The sequence below is a fragment of the Centroberyx affinis genome, unplaced genomic scaffold, assembly GCF_046629955.1.
Source record: "Centroberyx affinis isolate AG114_WGS23_722 - 3 ecotype Tasmania unplaced genomic scaffold, CSIRO-AGI_Caff_v1 ptg004190l_1, whole genome shotgun sequence".
Lineage (NCBI taxonomy): Eukaryota > Metazoa > Chordata > Actinopteri > Beryciformes > Berycidae > Centroberyx > Centroberyx affinis.
In genome coordinates, this window is record NW_027281942.1 from 330,166 (window position 1) to 349,711 (window position 19,546).

The 19,546-nt window shown below is 40.1% G+C and overlaps 1 protein-coding gene across 1 annotated transcript in view; it reads left to right on the forward strand.

Moving 5' to 3' along the window:
• Positions 1–19,546, forward strand: part of LOC139664025 (nck-associated protein 5-like) — a 70,522-nt gene that overhangs the window by 43,855 nt on the left and 7,121 nt on the right. The window contains exons 8-12 of the mRNA XM_071542829.1: positions 5,212–5,391; positions 5,518–8,480; positions 9,507–9,621; positions 11,553–11,634; positions 17,026–17,412. Coding sequence (XP_071398930.1) covers positions 5,212–5,391; positions 5,518–8,480; positions 9,507–9,621; positions 11,553–11,634; positions 17,026–17,412 — 3,727 coding nt within the window. The remainder of the gene's footprint in view (positions 1–5,211; positions 5,392–5,517; positions 8,481–9,506; positions 9,622–11,552; positions 11,635–17,025; positions 17,413–19,546) is intronic.

The window sequence follows — 19,546 nt, forward strand, 5'->3', positions numbered from 1 at the left end:
GAAAGTGGGGCACGAGCAGCGGTTGGTTGAGTGTAACCTTGCTTGGGGCAGAGCAGAGGGATGCGTGGAAAATTTTTGATGAGAGTGTGAAATTCAAAGAAAGTGAATTTACAAGGCTGTGGAAGAATAGCTGCACTCTCCTTGTGTCTGAATTGTCCTCTGTATTGTGTCTCGCACCTGCTGATCTGCAAGGCTGTTTGAGGGCACTGGGTCTGAAAAGGGTTTGATGCTTAATTTTTACTTCAACATCAGTATCCCCAAAAAATGCCACGATGTGATACTGTTTTCTGGGTTTAAGTAGACATCAGAAGAATACTAACCAGAAAAAAAGTAAGTAAGAGTAAAAATTACCCAGTATTCAGTGCATTATGAACAATTCTACAGTTCACAAACCACTGAAATAAACAGCAATGTGATGCTCGACATGCATCGGCATTTGGGCTTTAGTATGGTTTGAATGTAGCGTGTTGACAATGGCATGCACACAACAAGGCAACAGTCCAATAAAGCCGTTTACATGATTGCATAATTTGACAACTACCCAAAATGATCCCATTTACATGAGTGAAGTAATTTTTTGGGAGCATTTTTGCCTTTATTGGGCAATTTTACAGTGTAGAGAGAAAGGAAGGATGGGGGAGAGAGAGGGGGATGACGCGCCTTAGCCAAATGAGCAAGTATCGCATATATATAGTTGTGTAGTATATACAGTGTATAGTATATATATAGTCGGAAAGTATATATATAGTCAGTATATATGCGTAAATATCGCGATTCATTTTTCTGCCACATGATACGTATTGTTGCATTTTGTATTGCAATATATTGAATTTCAATAGGCTATATCATCTCATCCCTAGTAAACAGGGTTATGATGTAGCATGTTGATATGTTTGACATACTGCATTCAACAATACACAATGTGGTTATATATCGTGGATAGCACTTACTGTTATGATTGCGTATTTACCCGGCACTTCAAAAGCTCAAGTCAACCGTGATTGAACTAATGTCGCATAGAAAAGCCTGTGATGCTGCTTCTGTGCAGTTCAGTGGGCAGCGAAATCACTAACACCGCCAAGGTTAGGGTTTAGATTTCCATTCCATGCAGAAAATGTATGAAGTCTTCTGTAAGGCGGCTGGGATGAAAGCGTCAACCAAACAGCATACGCTCCGCACAGCACATTCTCCATAAGCTGAGCACCGCAGACGGACTATTTGAAAAGTTGTTGACATGAAATGTATTATTCTGACAGAGAAAGCTAGACGGGAGCAGGGCTATAATATGATTTATTTACATAAGTTTCTGTGCCAGTGCTCATGTGTGGGTGTGTTTGAGGGCTTGGAGGAATAGAAAGAGCCGTGCTACATGTCCGCTTAGTGGTTTCTGATAGGCTGCTTAGACGCTGTGTTGTAATTCTTAACAGAGTGTTTGCTCTTTAAAAAACGCTCCTGTCTCGGCTCTTCTACAACCAGATAGAAAACAGTTTTAAAGCATGAATTGTATTTGTTTATTTACTTTTTCTTTCGGCCATGACGTATTTTAAATAGAAGAAACACAAGAATATGCACTGTGTTTTAAAATCTGAAGTGCAGTGCCACATAAAAGTACAGTTCACGTATGGATAATGTTTGATATTATGTGCAGAAGCTTTAAATTTGATTTAATATCATCAGGAAACAATGCAGAAGTTCATGGTAATTATTTGATCGATATCTCGTCCAGATAGATGATTTCAGTTGTCCAAGTTTGTGTTTATGTTGATCATGGTTTCGTGGGCTTTAGGGTTATGGAGCTTACTCAGCACTTAAATGACTGCAGTAAACTTTGAATTAAGATAAAAACAGGAAAATCGCAAGCAGTTGCAAAGTTTTCACATGACACTAATGATATTTTCTGGTATTCTTCTGGTATTGGCAACCGATTATCCTGATGAAGCCATCCAGTGAAACTCAATACTTAACTGTGAGGAAAGTAACCTGCAAAATGAAAACATAACAGGGGATGTGTCCAGGGAACTAATAGTTTCTGCCAACCTTCAGATAGTGTTCTACCTCTGATATCTTTTAATAGGCCTTTGGCAATTTTTCAAATGACGAGCATTTGGATGTGGCATTGGTGTCTGTGCAATCAAGGGGACATAATCTTCTTTCGCTTTGTAAAACAGTCATGTCTGGGTTCTGTAAAAACAGAACCGGAATATTAAGCTAAAGTCATTTTAGGAGCTGGGAAAACATTTAAGATATGAGGGGGAAAAAACATTCCCTGCGTTGGCCCTGAAGTTGCCCTTGACTTAAAGCACAGTGCCGTTTCGATTGAGGGTTTTGTTAAACTGTATCACTTGTGTCAAATCTCAGAGATACCCCCTCGACATGCTGACTGTAATTAGTTCCCAGATTAATCCGCAGAAGCACGGTCAAATTCGGCATTCCCCTATAGTGCTTATGAAATAAAGGATAGAATGGATAATCAAATAATAGGTGAATATCAATGAATGGACCAAATCACTTTAGTCCCCAGCTCCCTGATGCAATTATTTCCTATTCACATTAATTATTGCTAACAGATGACACTAATGACTTTGAGGGGAAGCTGGCCATGGAAGCCCAGCGAAGGATCAATGCTGTTTTAAATGGGGTCACAACACGCCTAACACTTGACGCCTTTGGGTCTCTCCGCTTGGAAATGGCACACAGCATCTGCAGCATGCCAGTGAAGAGTGCCAGCAGCTCCCACCAACAGACTGGGCTCCCTGCATAGGACAACAAGTCCTTCAAGCACTTCTTATCCATGTAACAATGGACCTGCGAACCATGAAGCAGAAAATACTAAACATTGGCCTTTTGTATGAAAGCAGCCTGCCTTGAGTAAGCTTTTCAGCACATTTCAATACCTGCCTTAAAATCAAGATTGATACCAAAAAAATCATTACCAATCCAAATCCTACCCACTTGTCTGAGTCCTTCTTTCACCTTGTATAATAATAATAACCAGGGATGAGATTTACTTTTTTTTTTTTAAGATTTCATGCTTTGTGGACACTCATTGACTGCACACACGCAGATAGAATAGGCAAACATTTACTTTCATACACACACCTTACTTTTTGGGCCTTGAAACTAGTTTTAATAACTAAAATGAAAAATACTTATACTTACTGCATTAATTTCATATGTACATTTTGGTCTGAAAACAAAAATAATCATTAGTATTAGATCTATTTTGTTGATGAGGAAAAGAAAGCCTAACCTAAGGTCATTTAGGTTGTTATATAGAAGTTTTAAGTTCATTAGCACAGTCATAAAACATTGAAGCAGAATGATAAAAAAAACAAAAAACAATATTGATTCAATATAATAAAATAAACATAGAAGAGATTCAATCAATAATCTGTGCAGGTGAGGTAAAACTCCCCAAGGGGCTTTTAAAACCATCTCAAAATCTCAAAACAAATAACAAAACAACAAAAATTCAAAATGACAGCCTAAATGATCCTCTTAGTGCTAATATGCTTTTTAAGAAACCAAACCCATGCTCATTCATAATGTTGGGCTGAAAAAGAAAATAAACTATTCCACTTAGAAGCACATTGGCACCATCAGTTCCTCTGAATAATTCAACCACAGGATACAAATCCATATTTCAAGCGAACTGTAAAACTTCCGCTAAAGGCAGAGTCTAAAATAGCAGCCTGGCACTAATACAGTAAACTATTTTTGGTCTCACTGATATAGCTTGTGGATGTGTTGCATGTTGTCTATTGTTGTGTATGATGGTGTGTATACTTTTTTGTACTGGCTTTGCAAACTGAATTTCCCTCACAGTGTGCATAGTATTGAATCATGTCACATATTGTATTGTATCAAAAACATTTTATCTGTTCTTACCAATATAAATTGCCCAATTATTCAAAAACATGACAGTAATGTTATATGGAACATATAAGCCTATAAGATTATTGGTAGCTGGTAGCTGGCATGTTACCTACATAACTGTCAGAGGGAAATGCTGCTTCAGACTCACACAAGCAGTGCACTGTACAGATCAGCAGCATGGAACAAGGAAGCCAACTTCGAAATAAAATGTATGCGATCAAATATGCAGAATGAGATTCCAGGGCCTCCAGAGGCCAGAGCCGACACTGCTGGTGAAGCTACATCTGTCTTCTTTCACTTCTCTGGGAGTTCACTGTGCTGTGGTATCTGCTTTCTCCAACTTTTGTAGAGTTATACTTTTGCCAACTATTGCACTAAACTATTCAATCAAGAAGCTTACAAAGCATTTTCTTTCCCCTGTCACTTATGACAAACAGGCACAGTAGGAGCATGTGTTCACACTGGCACTGGCAAAAAGCTGTTTTCTCTTTCAGCATGCTTTGGCAAATATATCCAAATGACTCTACCAAATGAAAGATGAGATTAAGAATCTTCTTTGTCAGAGGAACACTGTGTGAATATTGATTTTGGTTCATCTTGTAGGCTCCAACCAAACAAGAGTATTACTCATCTAACATTGGTTATTCATTGTGCACCGATGTTTGAAATATGAATGAACAGCAGACACACCTAGAGGCTGGGAGCTCAGTGTGCCTTTATATGAGGACAGAGGCATCTCTATAAAATGCCTCAGTTGACCAACTTCCAAAAAGTAATCATGGCATACCTGCAAGACTAGAGAAAAGTGAATACACACATTATAGAGCAGAAGCCCTGTAACTAGCGGAGTGGAAAATGTCATTCCTTTCCTCAATTAGCCTTTGGATGGAAAGAGACAGCAATGTATCCAGCATATTGATTCTTTGAGATGTGTGACAAATACAAATGGAGAGCCATGGGGCATTCTCACGGGTTGTATATAGTTCAGACTGCTAAGAGAAATCTATTGCTAAGAGAATCTATTGAATACAATGCCAGGAATTATGTGGATGAACAAGCATTGACTTGACTGGTGCAAAGGTTAGCCATAATTATAAGATTTGTCAAAATTGATAAATTAAATGATTAAATTATATATCATAAATATGTGTCTCATATATTTATGTCTCATTTATATTTGACAGGCACACAGATGAATAGTGTATTTTGTTGCTTCACATTTTATTACATCAGCCTACAATGGCCACTATTGTGATACACTAGGTACTGCATCCATGTCTTAGTGTCAGTTTGCTTAATTCCTGTTGGCTGATTATATAATTCATTACTTTCCAGGAGGTCCAGAGGAATGGAAAGGCGGGTATTCCTGCTGGGAGGTGGCCCAGTCTGCTGAGTCTAACATGCCCACGCAGTAGCTGCAGTGGCAGTGGCAGTGAGGTGTCATTATCCAGTGGTTGTAGTGAGTACTCCAGTGGCTCCCATACTTGGGCAGAGGGACGCGGCTCCTCCAAGCAGGTGGGTTTAGTTATCTTCCTACAAATTAATTACCATATCAGTAGAACTTCTTGGCATTTTGGGTAAAAATGAATGATCCATCTGTTACCAACATTTCAAGAATTTTAATTCTCTCTTGTTATGCAGAGCGCCACAAGCCGGGAGAAGAGGATGAGTACGGGGTCCGTATCCGGCAATCCTTCAGCGCCAGTCGAGCAGACAGACCTGGGATGGAAGGAAGGTCACATTCTGAAAGGCCTGAAGCGTCTCCAAATGTGCAGCTCCAAACAGACATCCTCACTTGCATCTGTGCCACAATACAAAGATTGTATGACCTCCAATGAGGGAATATACTCGCTTGGTGTCAAGTGTGTTCCACAGGGGACTGTACCCAAACAAGCAGTCGCTATGGGCAAACCTTTCAAGGTAGGAGGAGGGGTTGCTGCCCTAGTTTCAGACTCTGATGAAGCAGATGATGAGTCACCTAAATCCCCATCCAGGGAATCCTGTGACCAAGCCACAAAAGAGCTTCTTTGCTTAGAGAAAACCAATGTCACTAGGGATGAAACAAGTCCTGCTGACAGCAGTTTTCAAGAAGACCCTATAAAACTCACAGAACATCCTGGCAATTTCCTCTCACCTGTCACAGACAACTTCTTAGAGCGGCCCACAGTGAAAACTGGTGTCACCCCAACAGAGAACCCTACCCACATGGATGAATTAAAGAAGAAAGACTCGCTAGAAAAAGACAAGCCATCTGGCCTGAAGAAGTTAAATGACAGAAACAATAACCAGGAAAGGTCCACTGACCGTAAGTCTAGACTTGATCATGTCAAACGGCATCAGGACAGACTCATAGGCAAGCAACTGGAAGCAGGGAGCTCATCGATTCAGCATACTGCAACAACAGCTCTGAGCTGTGTTAGCGAAGCCAGACAGCGCAGCTCCTCAATGGACATTCCTCATTGCAGAGATCAGGCAAGTCAAGCTGGCAGTGGCAGCAAGGACTCCACCATTTTGGAAGCCCCGCAAAGGAAGCTAAAACCTCAGCCTTGTGACTCAGCGAGGAAGGCTTTCATTCTGCGGAGCAAGAGTGCAGATGGAGGACCAGAACAAACCAAGCAATTACATTCTCCTTTACACCAAAAGCTTATTAAGGTCCATAGGTCCAAAGGACAGTCAAACTCTCCTGGACACAGTATTCGTGGCAAAAGGTCGAACCTTGGCAAAGTGCATGGTTCAGGCAAGGGAACATTTCCTAAAGTTGAGAAAGGTGGGAATCTTGCTGAGACAAGAACTTCAGAGTCTCTTGAGAGTGTCAGGCAAAGTTCTCCCCTGTCTTCCCCTGTGAAACATTCAAAGGCATTTAAGCCTCCTGGGGCCAATGAATGCTCAAAGAGCCCAACAAAAGCACCTTTGCAAATCACTAAACTTCCATCAAGTAATGACTCTGAGGCAGAGGGCATCTCTAACAATATAGCTTGCTCTCCACTCAAACAACGGCGTCAAGAGCAGCAGTCTGATGCTTCCCATTCAGAGCTTAGGTCCCCATCCCCGCCACCACCACCAGGTCGAACCACTTCTCTTCTCGTTAGACCTGGTTATGACTCTTTACCCAAAAAATCTGTAGGTCAACCTCAAAGCTCTACTACTGGGAAGGCAGCGGCTACCAGCACCAAGCCTCAATCAAATCAGCTTTCATCTGTTTTACAGATGCAGCCTCAACACTCTAACACAGCAAAAGACAGTCGTCATATGGCCCCACAAATGGGTGCTGAGGTTATGAAGTCACCTAAACATGTCCCTACCAAGGTCTACCATACACACTCATCCAGGATACCATGTACAACCTCCACCCCAGTTCAAGAGCCACAAGTTTCAGACTCTGTCCCGTCTTCTATGAACAGAAATGTCACATGCCATGATGAAAATGGTGCTCCTTCTATATTACCAAATCAGAGCATCTTACCAGTATCCCAACAGAGCATTGATGAGCCACAACTTTCAGAAGTCTTGCCTCAGGCTTGTTGTAATGTTTACTACCATGGAATTGGCAATAATTCTCAGACTTCCACCCCAAGAGCTGTGAAAACAGCACTTCCTGTAAATGCTAAATCTTATGAGGCAATCCCAGGACAGGGGACCAGTACCTTCCTAGTTCTGGGAAGGCATATCAAAGGTGATACAAACACTACTACAAAATGTGTCCAGACATTTGAGACTTTCACTTGTGATCCCCATGCTCAACAGATGATACATGGAGTTAATGAAAGTGGTGCACAGAACAAAGCCCGGAGAAAGATTGAGACCCGTTGTAGCTCACTGGATTCTGAGCCCTCAGTACAACCTGCTGCAGCAGACAGTGGTGTGATATTAGACTGGGGATTTGATGAGGAAGGTTGGCTGTTCAAAAGATCTGTGTCTGTGTCAACCAGACCTCCCCTCAAGCCAGTTATGGGCATGAATGGGGCTAAGGTTCGTAGCCAGAGCTTTGGTGCACGATACATGGACAGGCCAAACTTCAACAGATCTGGAAAGGTCCGTACCCAGATCAAAACTCACTCAGGGAGCTCTTTAAACTCTCTCGGTGATGTCTTCCCAGGAAGTATGAGCTGCTCCAGTAGCTATCATTGTCCAATGAACCGATCCCTTTTGAACAACTTCCTGATTGAAGAGGGTCTACCAATACCTTCACATCTGGGGTCCTCCAGTGAAAGACTTCAAAGTCTAAAACAGCAACGAGAGCAGGCCAGGCGTCTTCAGATTGAGCAACAGTTCTCAAGCGCCTTTGGTGAACCAGTTTCTGAGGAACCAGAAAGACAAACTACTATAACCACGATCGAGGAGAAGGTGATGCTTGGAATAGAGGAGAACTTGCATAAGTCTCAGGAACAGGAGAGAACCAGTGAAGCAAAGCAAAAATCTGGCTCAACCTTGGCAAACTGGTTTGGCTTTCGTAAGAGTAAGCTTCCTGCTCCAAGTGGCAAAAAGGCTGATCCACCTAAAGTAAAAGAGGACAAGAGGGAGCAAAAGATTACATCCCTCCTGGGGGGAAAGCAGACAAAGTCTGACAAAAAGAAGGACAGAAGAAAAAGTGATGGAAAGGACTGGTAAGAAATTAAAGTAACCTAACAACCCAAGATAACAACAGTCATTAGGGCAGACAAGAATTAATGTTCAGATATAATACATGTGAAATCAAATTTTGTAAACAAAGTTTCATGAGAGAAAGAAACACTAAGCCAAAACTTAATATCCATAATACCTATTCAAAATAGTGAAAACATTTCCCATGTCTAAGAGAAAAAACAAAACAGAGCAACCAAATTGCAGATTTATCTGACAACAATCTGAGACCAAGACATGTTAACTGAAACACATTAGCTTCATGTTGAATGTGTACACCAAATGTCATCCATCATTCTTTCCTCTTTTTGTGGGATGTCCAACATTTTTTTTTTTTTATGAGTAACACCTATGAATGTAAAGTTGCATTTTGGGACAAAATGTGTATTTCTTCACTTTCTAGTTGTCCTATATGCTGTGTTCACAGATTCCTTACAAATCTGCTTCAGGCAACACAGTACAATCTTGTTAAAAGTTTTCCAAAGCAAAACTATCAGTTATAACAGTAGCCTGTGACAGTATATTGTTTCATTTTCTAGTTATGGGTCATGTTTACAGATATGAGAAAATCTGTTTCAGGGAATGCAATCTTGTTAAAAGTTTTCTAAAGCAAGACCATCAGTAACAACAGTGTCCTATTTTAGTTATGACTCTGGCGTATTAAACTCAGCACCCATGCCTTTGAGACGTATTGAGCTCTTGGCTTTCATTCATATTTCATCTCAACATTGAACCATCAGCGCTTGATCCAGCAGATCTCTTCATAGTCTTTCTGCCAGCGAAGTGATTTACAGCTCTGGATAACCCGGGCCATTTTTATCAAGTGGTCTTAGAGACATTTATCACTCCTCTTAGCCCTGAGTCCAATTGAGACACATTTCATACAGAACATCGCAGCCAGGTTTCAAGAGATATAGGGTAATATATCAGCTGAAGCGCCCTGGGCATGTTGAGTCAATATCAGAGAATCTCAGATTATAGTGGTTTGTTGAAAAACTGTTATCTTTCAGCTCTGCAGGGAGGAGAGAGTCTCATGATGCAGTGCGGGCCTGCATCTCAATGCCCTGCCCAGGAATGTCCCTGAATGAGATGCAAGGACATACTGACATCTTAGGGGACCCAAAGGTAAATTAAATCATTACTCAATACAAAAAGGGCAGTTATGTGATTGGTATGAGCTCAGTTTTAGTTCTAATCAGGAAAATGTGTATAATGCATGTGTGTGCATTTATATATGTGTGTGTGTGTGTATATAACATTACAATATAAAAATAAGACAGTATATGACCTAAAACGCCCTAACACAAAAATGAAAAAAGAGAAAAGTTAGATGGAGAGAAACAGAAAGCACTAGACAGAAAGACTGAAAGACTTAGATGACTGTCTTAACAAGTATGAGATGTACTTGAGGCTAATTTCAGCAAGAGTCCTTCAAACACTCTTACACACAATTTCATCATTTCTACTGTCATTACCAATCCTTATTTCAAAACATTTAAAATCATCATTGCGTCCATAATTCCACCATCAGTGCCTCTTTTCCCTTCAAAGAATGTCTCTCAATAATCCAACAAGTAATCACTCTAGTTTTCAAAAGCATCTGTAACCTACTGAGAGTTTTTTCAGTAACCATAACAGACATTTTGTCATTAGATTACTGTAATCCCATGTAATCAGTTGTCAGTTAATCATATGACATTTGGTGGACACTTTTTATTCAAAGCACCTTATAACACCATGTGTGCATACATTTTTAGCCTGGGTTTCCTTTGTGGGAATCTAACCCCAAACCCCTATCACTGGCAATGTTAATTCATATCAACTGCGCTGTATAGGATAATGCAATATTACAAAACTACAAACATTTACATTTTAGGGAATTAGGTGATGTCTTTATCCAACGAGACACAATAAATGAGCAGTTAGGGGTTCAATAATTTATACGACACTACAGTTGCATAGCCCTTTTTTTGTAGTTTCTTTTTGACCCATGGTGGCAAGGTTTACTGCAACTATTTATGCATATTTATGATGCACTCCATCAATCTAATAGCAGGTGTACGCACTATTCCCAACCACATGAGGCAGTACTGAGCATCGTGTTGCATACGCAAGCCTCTAGCGCTGAAGATTCTAAGTGCCTTGTGGCCATATTTGCTGCTTCCCAGCAATTTTTTGGGCACAGATGAGTTTCAAGAGGGATTTTCAAGTTTATTTGAAAAGTTCATTTGCATCTTCTTTGCTCTTATTTAGAGTAGACAAGTGAAGGATTACGTACATGTTGCCAGGTGTGTGAAATTCAAAAAAATTGCATGGTTTTTGGGGTCAGTTTTATTTACATATGGGATGAACGTGAGCAGAACAGGACTGTGCAGGTTTTTGTCATTTAGTTTTGAGCCATGCACAGTCCTGTTCTGCTCACATTCATCCCATGTCCTGTGATTAGGCCAACTTAACACCTCCAATGCATGAGAGAGAGAGGCATTATTAAAGTTCTACACATGTTAAACCAGTCTCTAATTTTAATGCAATTTAGATAAATACTGTTTACTGGCTATGTGCACAGGAGGGCCATCAGCTAGTCTAGACAGGTCAATTGTATTAGCACTTATTCAGTCTGCCCCCAAGGTTAATACAAAGGGAGACCTCCACTTTTTAATAGATTACCTGGGCAAAAAATGGTGTCAAACTGTCTTGCTGCTAATTTATAACCTGCAATTAAAATTGGTGCTTCACAAAGACAGTGAGATAAATCCAAGACAAATTGGAGGGAGTAAAGAAGTTAAGTTAATAAAGTAATCATGGACAACATACTCTTGGACAATTGCCTCATACTTGACATTAAATTTGAGTTTGGTGCATAGCTAATTGGGCACATCATGGCCCTGACATCGTCAAGGTTAGGGGTACAATGTCTTCTGCTAGAGCCACACAGGTAAGAATGTATCTACATATGGTATTCGAAGGTGCTTTAGATAAAAGCATCCAACAAAAGATATGAATATAAGTGCACATGAACATACAGGTAATTTTTGTTTTTGTCTTTCCTCAAAAAGGCAAAGACGCAGATGATGAACCAGAGAGCTGATGGTGAAAATGGATCTGCGCTGAAGAGCCCCGGCCAGGATCCTGTAATAGGTCAGATTTTTCAGTCCTCTGTTGTGTCAATGTTACAAGAATCATTTTAAAGAATTATAGACACAAATTATAGATAACCATCTGGGTATTTGTAGCGTACAGCTGAGCCAAGTTAGGAGTGATGTAGTATCTCTTTGTGCCTGTTTTTAGTTTGTGGACAGCAGAAGAAAGCCAAATATAATAACAGCCTAACAAAAGTACAAAATAAATGCTTAGATTTGTTTCAAAAGTGCTTTGTTTTTCTGATTTTAATTTTTGTTGGTTTGCTTTGTTCTGCCTCTCTGCATGTATTTATTTCCAGGAGGCAATTTGATTCGGGGGAAAGACGGGTCATATCACCATTGTTAGCAAAGATTATTAAATGCACCTCTTGTGTTAACCATAGATTTAGTAGGGTAAAAATGGGGAGAAAACAATAAAGTACCAGCCAGCACCACCCTTATTAAATTTGACCTAAACCACCCCTCTGGTTATTTCCTTTATACATCATGAAAATTGTCTCCTGGGTAATATACAGTTTCAGGACCTGGAATTAATCAGGTACTGTTTCTGTTTTCAGATGTGTGTCTTTTCACTGAAGGTGTTTCTCTATAATATCAGTTTAACCTGTGAACTTCAGTGGGAAAGAAGTGACCAAAGGAGAAAGAGCCATGGTTACTTTATATCTATAAACTTTTTTCTCTCTCCTTTATTGCCAGCTCCTTTTGAAGAGGTCGTCCCCTCTTAGTGTGATGTACTTTAGAGCCACAGCATGAATTCCCCATTCAGTCTACTTGTTGAGATAGCAATCGCTCTCTTTCTTTCTCTTTCTCTTCCCCTCTCTCGGCTGTATTTCTTTCACATACTGAAGTTTTAGTTAAACGTTTCTCAGAGGCAGAGCTGCTCTGGAGGCATAATCTTATTGGTTGAGATAAACCTCAATGGGTGGAGCTAAAGAACCACAGTTTTTCTGGCAAAGTAATGTTAGACTAAAGCTCAGTGAGAAAGGCATTAAGTAAGAGAGGATGAAGCTAATATTATGAAGCCGAGCACTCTTACTACCAACTGAAAAAAATGCAATCTAGTCTTACTAAGTTATCTAGGTAAGCTAGTTAGCTAGCTGCTGACCATCCAACATCATGAATGCCATGATCATGAAGTCAAGAATGAATGCAAAAAAAAAGAAGGTATTGCTATTTATTTTAGAATAAAAGTTTGACAAGTTTCTGCCAGTTAACTTGTACTTGCACTTTTTTGGCTCCACCCATTAAGGTTTAACTCAACCAATAAGATTATTTCTGCCTCCAAGAAATGTTTGTGTAAATAAAACTTGTGTTTCTCTCTCTCCGCATCTCCCTCTCTGCCTGAACACCTTCCCCAGCCACTAAACCTTCAAACATTTAAACATTAAAGTGTAAATCATTTGACTGTTGATGAAACAGTAAGACTAGCTTCACTTGCTACACTCTATCAACCCTTGCCACAATCAAATGTGCAATTGGGACTTTAATTCAGCTGCAAATTGGGCCTGTATGCCTTGATCTGGGCCATATTCCCATTAGGATAGACAACATGTATAATTAAACAACTTTTAATTTAGAAGTAAAATATAGAATCGCCTGTGGTGACAAAAAAATGAAATTTATATTGACTTTGGGGGTTAATCACCTCATTAACATTTCAGCACTGCGCCAACAAAGCACATTCTTCCAAGCTGCTGTTGAGTGAATTAACTTTACCTTCAGCTCTCCTTGGGAGCTTTGGTCAATTGCAGTATTTTTTAAATTTACAGTTATAGTATATAGATTTATACCATCCAGAGTTGGCATAGCATAATTGGTTGGAGGAGTTTTCAATTTGAAGATAAAGTTGTGACTTCAACAAAAACAAATACAGTACAACCAGCACTGTAAGAATGTAAACAGCTTTTCACTATAATGAGATATTGTATTTGTACATCTTTGGCTGTGGGTCTGTCATTGAGCTTCACCTCTGGCTCGACTGATCTATGTATTAGGAAGTATGAGGAAGTCTATATGGCTCAGCTGTTTTCTCAATCAATATAGGAAGTCTCCTCTTAAAGGGTAATGTGTTTTCTCTCTATAGAGCATTGATGAAAGCATGAACTGAAGTGTCTGCTCCTCTAGCTCTTTTTCTTCCTTTGTTTTTCTTTATGCATGTGCACCTTTACGTTTGTCACTATGCATTTGTGTTGAAGTGATTATTTTTGCTAGATTTGTGTCCAGCTAATTTTTGGCAGTGTGCAGAATATGTCTTTAACTTTTCTTACTTTTTACATCTTTGGCTAACATATAACATTTTTGTTTTTGTTTGCAAATGTTGGCTGACATTCACTAACAAGATGCCTTGTTGAACAGATCTCAGATTTGCATAATTTCAATTGGGAAAAAATCGGAGGTTGCAGTCGGGTATTGTGACTCTTTTAGATGAGAAAGTGGATTCTTTAAATTTATTCAGTACATATCCTTCTAACTAAACTTATTTCACTAATGAACAACATAGTACAACAACTACAGTACAGTATTCCTATGCACACAGTAAGCTACGTTTGAAAGAACTAATTGAAAAGTTCAACATATAGGTTGCCCTTTTTAAAATGCTGAAATCAGATGATCTTTCACAACAATGTTAGCTTGTGACACGAAGCAGCCATTGATTCAGTTTGGAACAATTGAGAGGGGATCTGAGCAGGACATAATCCACACAGCCTGAGTTAAGGGCTTGTTCAGAGCGATCAATTCTCAGCCTCTGTGATTCTGCCTTTCCAGGCGAGACTGTGTCACGGCAGCTCTTGTTAAGTTCCAATTTAAGACCCACCTAATCAATAATGTCTGTGTTCCATGTCTTGTCTATACAATTAGTCATTCCTGTTTATGACAGGATGAAAATAACACATTTCATTCGTATTATTCTCCAGCACTTTGTTGCAACTTTCAAAAACAGAAAGATGAAGCTGATTTTAATATAAACGCTACATTCACATAACAATAACAAACATCAGTGGTTGCAAACTATCTGTTTTGATCAGTGAGGACAAGCCACTGTGATATTTTCAGAGCTGGGTTGAACAGTATTTGCAAATAATTTGTTTTAACTTGCTTGGAATATGAGGTGAAAAGGGTTTACCAGATCATGGCATGCAGATAGTGTCAGGGAAGTTGTCAATAACAAAAAAAGTACAATATACCAATTTGACTTTCAAATACTGTGGTTTGCTAAACTTTCAAGCACAAATTGTTTCGGCCTATTTGGAAAATGCCACTCCAATCATGTTTAAGCAAACACTCTATTATTTGCAACTACTGTTGGACCAATATCTGATTATTCTGCCTTGATAAATAGGTTGAAGGAGGACTAGAAATGCCTAAAATATATACTTTTTCTCCATTTCCAAGTCATTTAGCTTGGAAACTCTATTTTCATTTGAAGAATGATCACTCAGAAAACTCAGGAGCAAAAAAGTAAAGAAAAGTCAACTTTTGAGGAATCTAGAGTTGTGGTGTAAAAACTCAAGTGTGCATGATGCCTTAATTAATAAATGGGGAGCAGCTGTTGCTTTTGCTCCATTGCTTGATTGCCTACAGGCTTCAGACTGCAGGTGTACATTAAAAAATGAGCCTGCTTGACAACAACTTCAGGATATTTTTTCTTGTTTTGTGTGTCAGCTCATTGGACTGATAGCTGCTGTGATACATCAGATCTGTCTGTTTCTGCAGTTTACGGCAAAACGAGAGTTAGAAAAACTCCTGGGGGAGAAGCTCTCAGCCTCTGCGGAGCTGATGCCCGCTGGATGCAGGTTCAGGGTCTCCTGGAAGAGTCGTTTCAACAAATATATTGTTCTCTGTGCAACAGCAAACGTGAAGGACCCTGACGCTACAGATTTGAGCTGCACAGAGCTCCTTAGCTGAGAAATTTATTATTCTGTATGTGTGTCTGCTATAAGTCAAGGCAGATTTCTTGCTTGCATGTATGAACAATAAGGTTTTGAATCTTGAATCTCAAAGTTGAGAAATAATGCACACAACATACCCGTAACCCTTCCCAAGTGTGTTTGACAGTTCTGATTGATATGCTGCAATTAAAATAAATACACTGCTTTGGCAATGTATTTGAACTTCATTTCATGCGTAATGCATTACATACTCAGTGTGATTGATGCATGCCACTGGTCACACACCCATTAACAGTGTCCATAGTTTACAGCAGAGTGGTTCAATGGGCTAGCCTCTCTCTCGGCTGAATCATTCTCTGTGGCAATATTACAGTGTAATTAGCTAGGAATCATTACCCTGCATCACACTTACATGTACTTAGATTGAACTGAACAACCATTCTTAAACTTGGCTTTAAAGAGAAAAACCTTCGCCTCATCAAAGAGTGAAAAAAATAGACCATCTGTTGCATGAATGCTTTGAAATTACCAAAAGGCGCCACTGGTGTCAGCTGCTTAGAGCTCCCTCATGCAGCGTACAGTAATGTGGCAGGAACGACAAGGAGGCATGAGGGAAACAATCCAATCACAGTGCAGAGAAAATGTATTAAATTTGTAGTGTTGCCCTTTGATAGTGCAGTGGCCGCTACTGAATCATATCCTGAAGTTATCATTCTGGCTTTTCATCCATGAGGATAAGAAGCACTTTAATCACCAAGTAGAGCAGCTGTACACAGATTTGTCTCTGTGACACTGGTGCAGAAACATATTGGCAACTTAGAGTCTCACACTACATACTAATTACTGCAAGACCCCACATACAGTCCAAAGTCACAGTAAAAGACATGATAAAGAAAAACCGACAAACTTGTTAAGTTATTTATCTTGTATCCAGACTTATCAATCTTATTTTAGGATTGTTTTTGTGTGAAATCATCTTACTACACTGATAGATAATTTAGCCAGTTTCAACACATTTTTCAGGATAATGTAACTTGTTTCAGGGCAAAGTGAAATTGTCTTGGAGAAAGTTTCTTGTTTCAAGCTTTTATGATGATTTCTTGAAAGATTCAAAATCATTTTGGCATTTATCAAGTGCAATTTATTGAAACCAGCAAGATTATCTGCCAGTGCAGTGAGATAATTTGACTAAAAATATCACCAAAAAAATAAGCTTAATAGGTCTGGAAACAAGTTAAAATCACTTGACAGCTTGTCATTTTTCACAGTGAGACTACATACTGCTTTACTTACACACTCAACATTGATGTTGTTGAGATATATGCCCAATGTTGTTATTATTATAGCTATTCATTAATAAATATGACAGCACTGGAAATCTGAGAATAGTGAATCGTTTTGAGTTTTTCTTTAGCACCACTTCAACCATTTACACCCTGTTGTCTCATTCCTGCTTCCCGCCGCCCTGAGCCCCTCCATCTGTTCTCCTTGTGCCGCAGGCTCCGGCTGCAAGATGCGAACGTTGGACAGTGGAATCGGGACCATCCCCCTTCCTGAATCCTGTTCCTTCTTCTCCTCCATCCTGCACCTCCTCCCCAAATCCTCATCAACCCCAGAACAGTCCCTCAGTCCTCCCAGTGCTCCCAGTTCCTCCAGTGAGGAGGTGTCTCCTTCCCCGTTGCCCCGTTGGAAAATACCGTCCGGGTTAAAGGACAGCGGCAGGGCGGGGGTGCCGAACTCCCTGTCCGACTCCTCCATGACCCTCATCCAGTCAGTGCCTTTCCCCACTGTGGCCTTCCTCCAGCCCATCCAACCCCAGTCTGAACCCATTGTGACCTCTGGCAGTGTGTGTGATTCGCAGAGCAGGCTGCCCAGACCGGCCCCAGGTAAAGCCTCAAGTTAGGACTGCAGCAGTGAAGAAGCTGCGCACAGGCTTTTCTCATTTTAATGCAGTGGAATCAATTGTGCTGTGTTTGTTTTTTTAATTCAGGGTTCGACCGATGTGGGATTTTGAAGTCCCATACATATTCATAGTATTCTGTTACATCACCACACAGCTTTTTAAGTAGGAAAATGACAGGTGATTATAATAAATGAACAGGTATTTATAATCAAATGACAGCCACAGCCAATGAGCTGTGTGAATGGTAAAGCACCATATTGGTAGGAAATGCATGAGACATGATGGGAATACTATGAATACTGACATTTTTGGGTTGAAGCTGCCAATAGATGATATTTAGTATTTTCCATTTTCCATTTTCCATTTTCATGCCATAAAATTGCAAGTATTCAGCGTTTCCCTCAGCGTTTTATTGGCAGGGTGGAAAAAGACTCTGAAACAGAATTTAAACCGTGATTGGACACTAAAACGCCCCACTCAAACCAATGCTAATGAAATTGTTGTAGGTGGGTTGGCAGCCTCTTACGGCAGGGAGATCCACCACACCACACATAATCAATGGCAGGGGAAACTCTGGGATAGATTAGGGCCTCTAAATGAAAAATGAATTGACCCAGAAACACAACAGAATTAAATGTATAAACGAAATGTGCAAAGGAAATAAAATTTAATCCGAGTGTTTCATCAACATCCATCCATTGGCATTGAACCACAGGACTGGCCGATATCCGGTATTTAATAAAAGGCCAATATCAGTTTGATATATTGTTAAACTGATAGATCGGTCTAACCCTACTTTATTTATCTAGGGTAAGGTGTTGCTGGGTATATATGCTCTTTTTTTAGCACCAACCTGATTAAATACAGTTACACACATTCACGGCAAGGAGCTAATTTCGGAGTTCTGTAACCTTTTGACTAGACTTAATGCACTAGACTGGTGTATCAAGCCATACATCAAAACCAGATGGGACCTCATACTGTTTGAGCTATAGAACAGGCTGTAGAACATCTTGCCAAATGTCACTATTCCGATTCATTTGAAAAGGGCGTATTCGATGAAAATCCCGCTCGGGTAATTTATTAAGTTATAATTCCTGTATCCATTATGAGACCATTTCAAGGACAAGGAGGGAATACATTTCATGAATGTAAAACGCAGCACATCCATTGTTTCTCAACTGACTAAAGCGTGATTGAAGCAGGACTGCGCCTGCTAGCAAATCCCTGTCTTGTTTGTGTGTCTGCTTTAGTGGCACCGGGGTGCCGGCAAATCTCTAACTTTATGTAAATACAGTCCTGAAAGCAACAGTGATCATAGTGTCTCATTACAACAACTGAAGCCCGTATCAAGGCACTAATACCTTTTATGCGAGAGGACATACTGTCGACATGCCCGCTCAGTATGCTAATCATCACCCCAGTGCAGCTTCTGCCAAAGAGAAACATTCATTTACACTGTCAAGAGGAAAGATGTATCTCAGATTAGAGGGCATTTTAAGAAATAAATAACAGCGGTGGTTATTTATGAGTCATGTTTCACAGCAAAGCCCCAGGGGTAGTCAGTCACCGGAGACGTAGCATGTTTTTTCGGAGGACTGCAATGTCAGTGGGGAGGCAAACTTTTACCAAATAAGCCGCAGCTCAGTTAAAGCAGTTACACTGTGTTGCAGTTGATTGACTTTAATATTGGAAACGGATTGACAGGCTATTCTCATTCAAATCACTCTTGGAAATGGATCCGGCCACAATGCTGCTCATCACACTATTCATGTTGTGGCTTGGTGGATTACATTAAAAAAAAAATGAAGTCTCACATTTTATGGTTATTGCAGTAGTTGATTATGTACAGGCCTGAAAACCCCTGAGGACTGGAACCACTGCTGCAAAAAACAAAACAATTCAAAATGCAGGGTTGGGCTGGTAGTTCTACTGAGGCCAACTGTTTGACGAACTCCAACCCTTTCAGAGAGTGTCCATACCTGACAAAGTGTCCGAAAGACAAGACACTGAAGCCCTTCCTGACCCAGAGAGAGAGGCGGTCTGCCATTAGGCAAAGGCAGCCAGAGGGTCCCGCAAAAAACAAGAATAGAACTAATATAAACATATTTCTCATC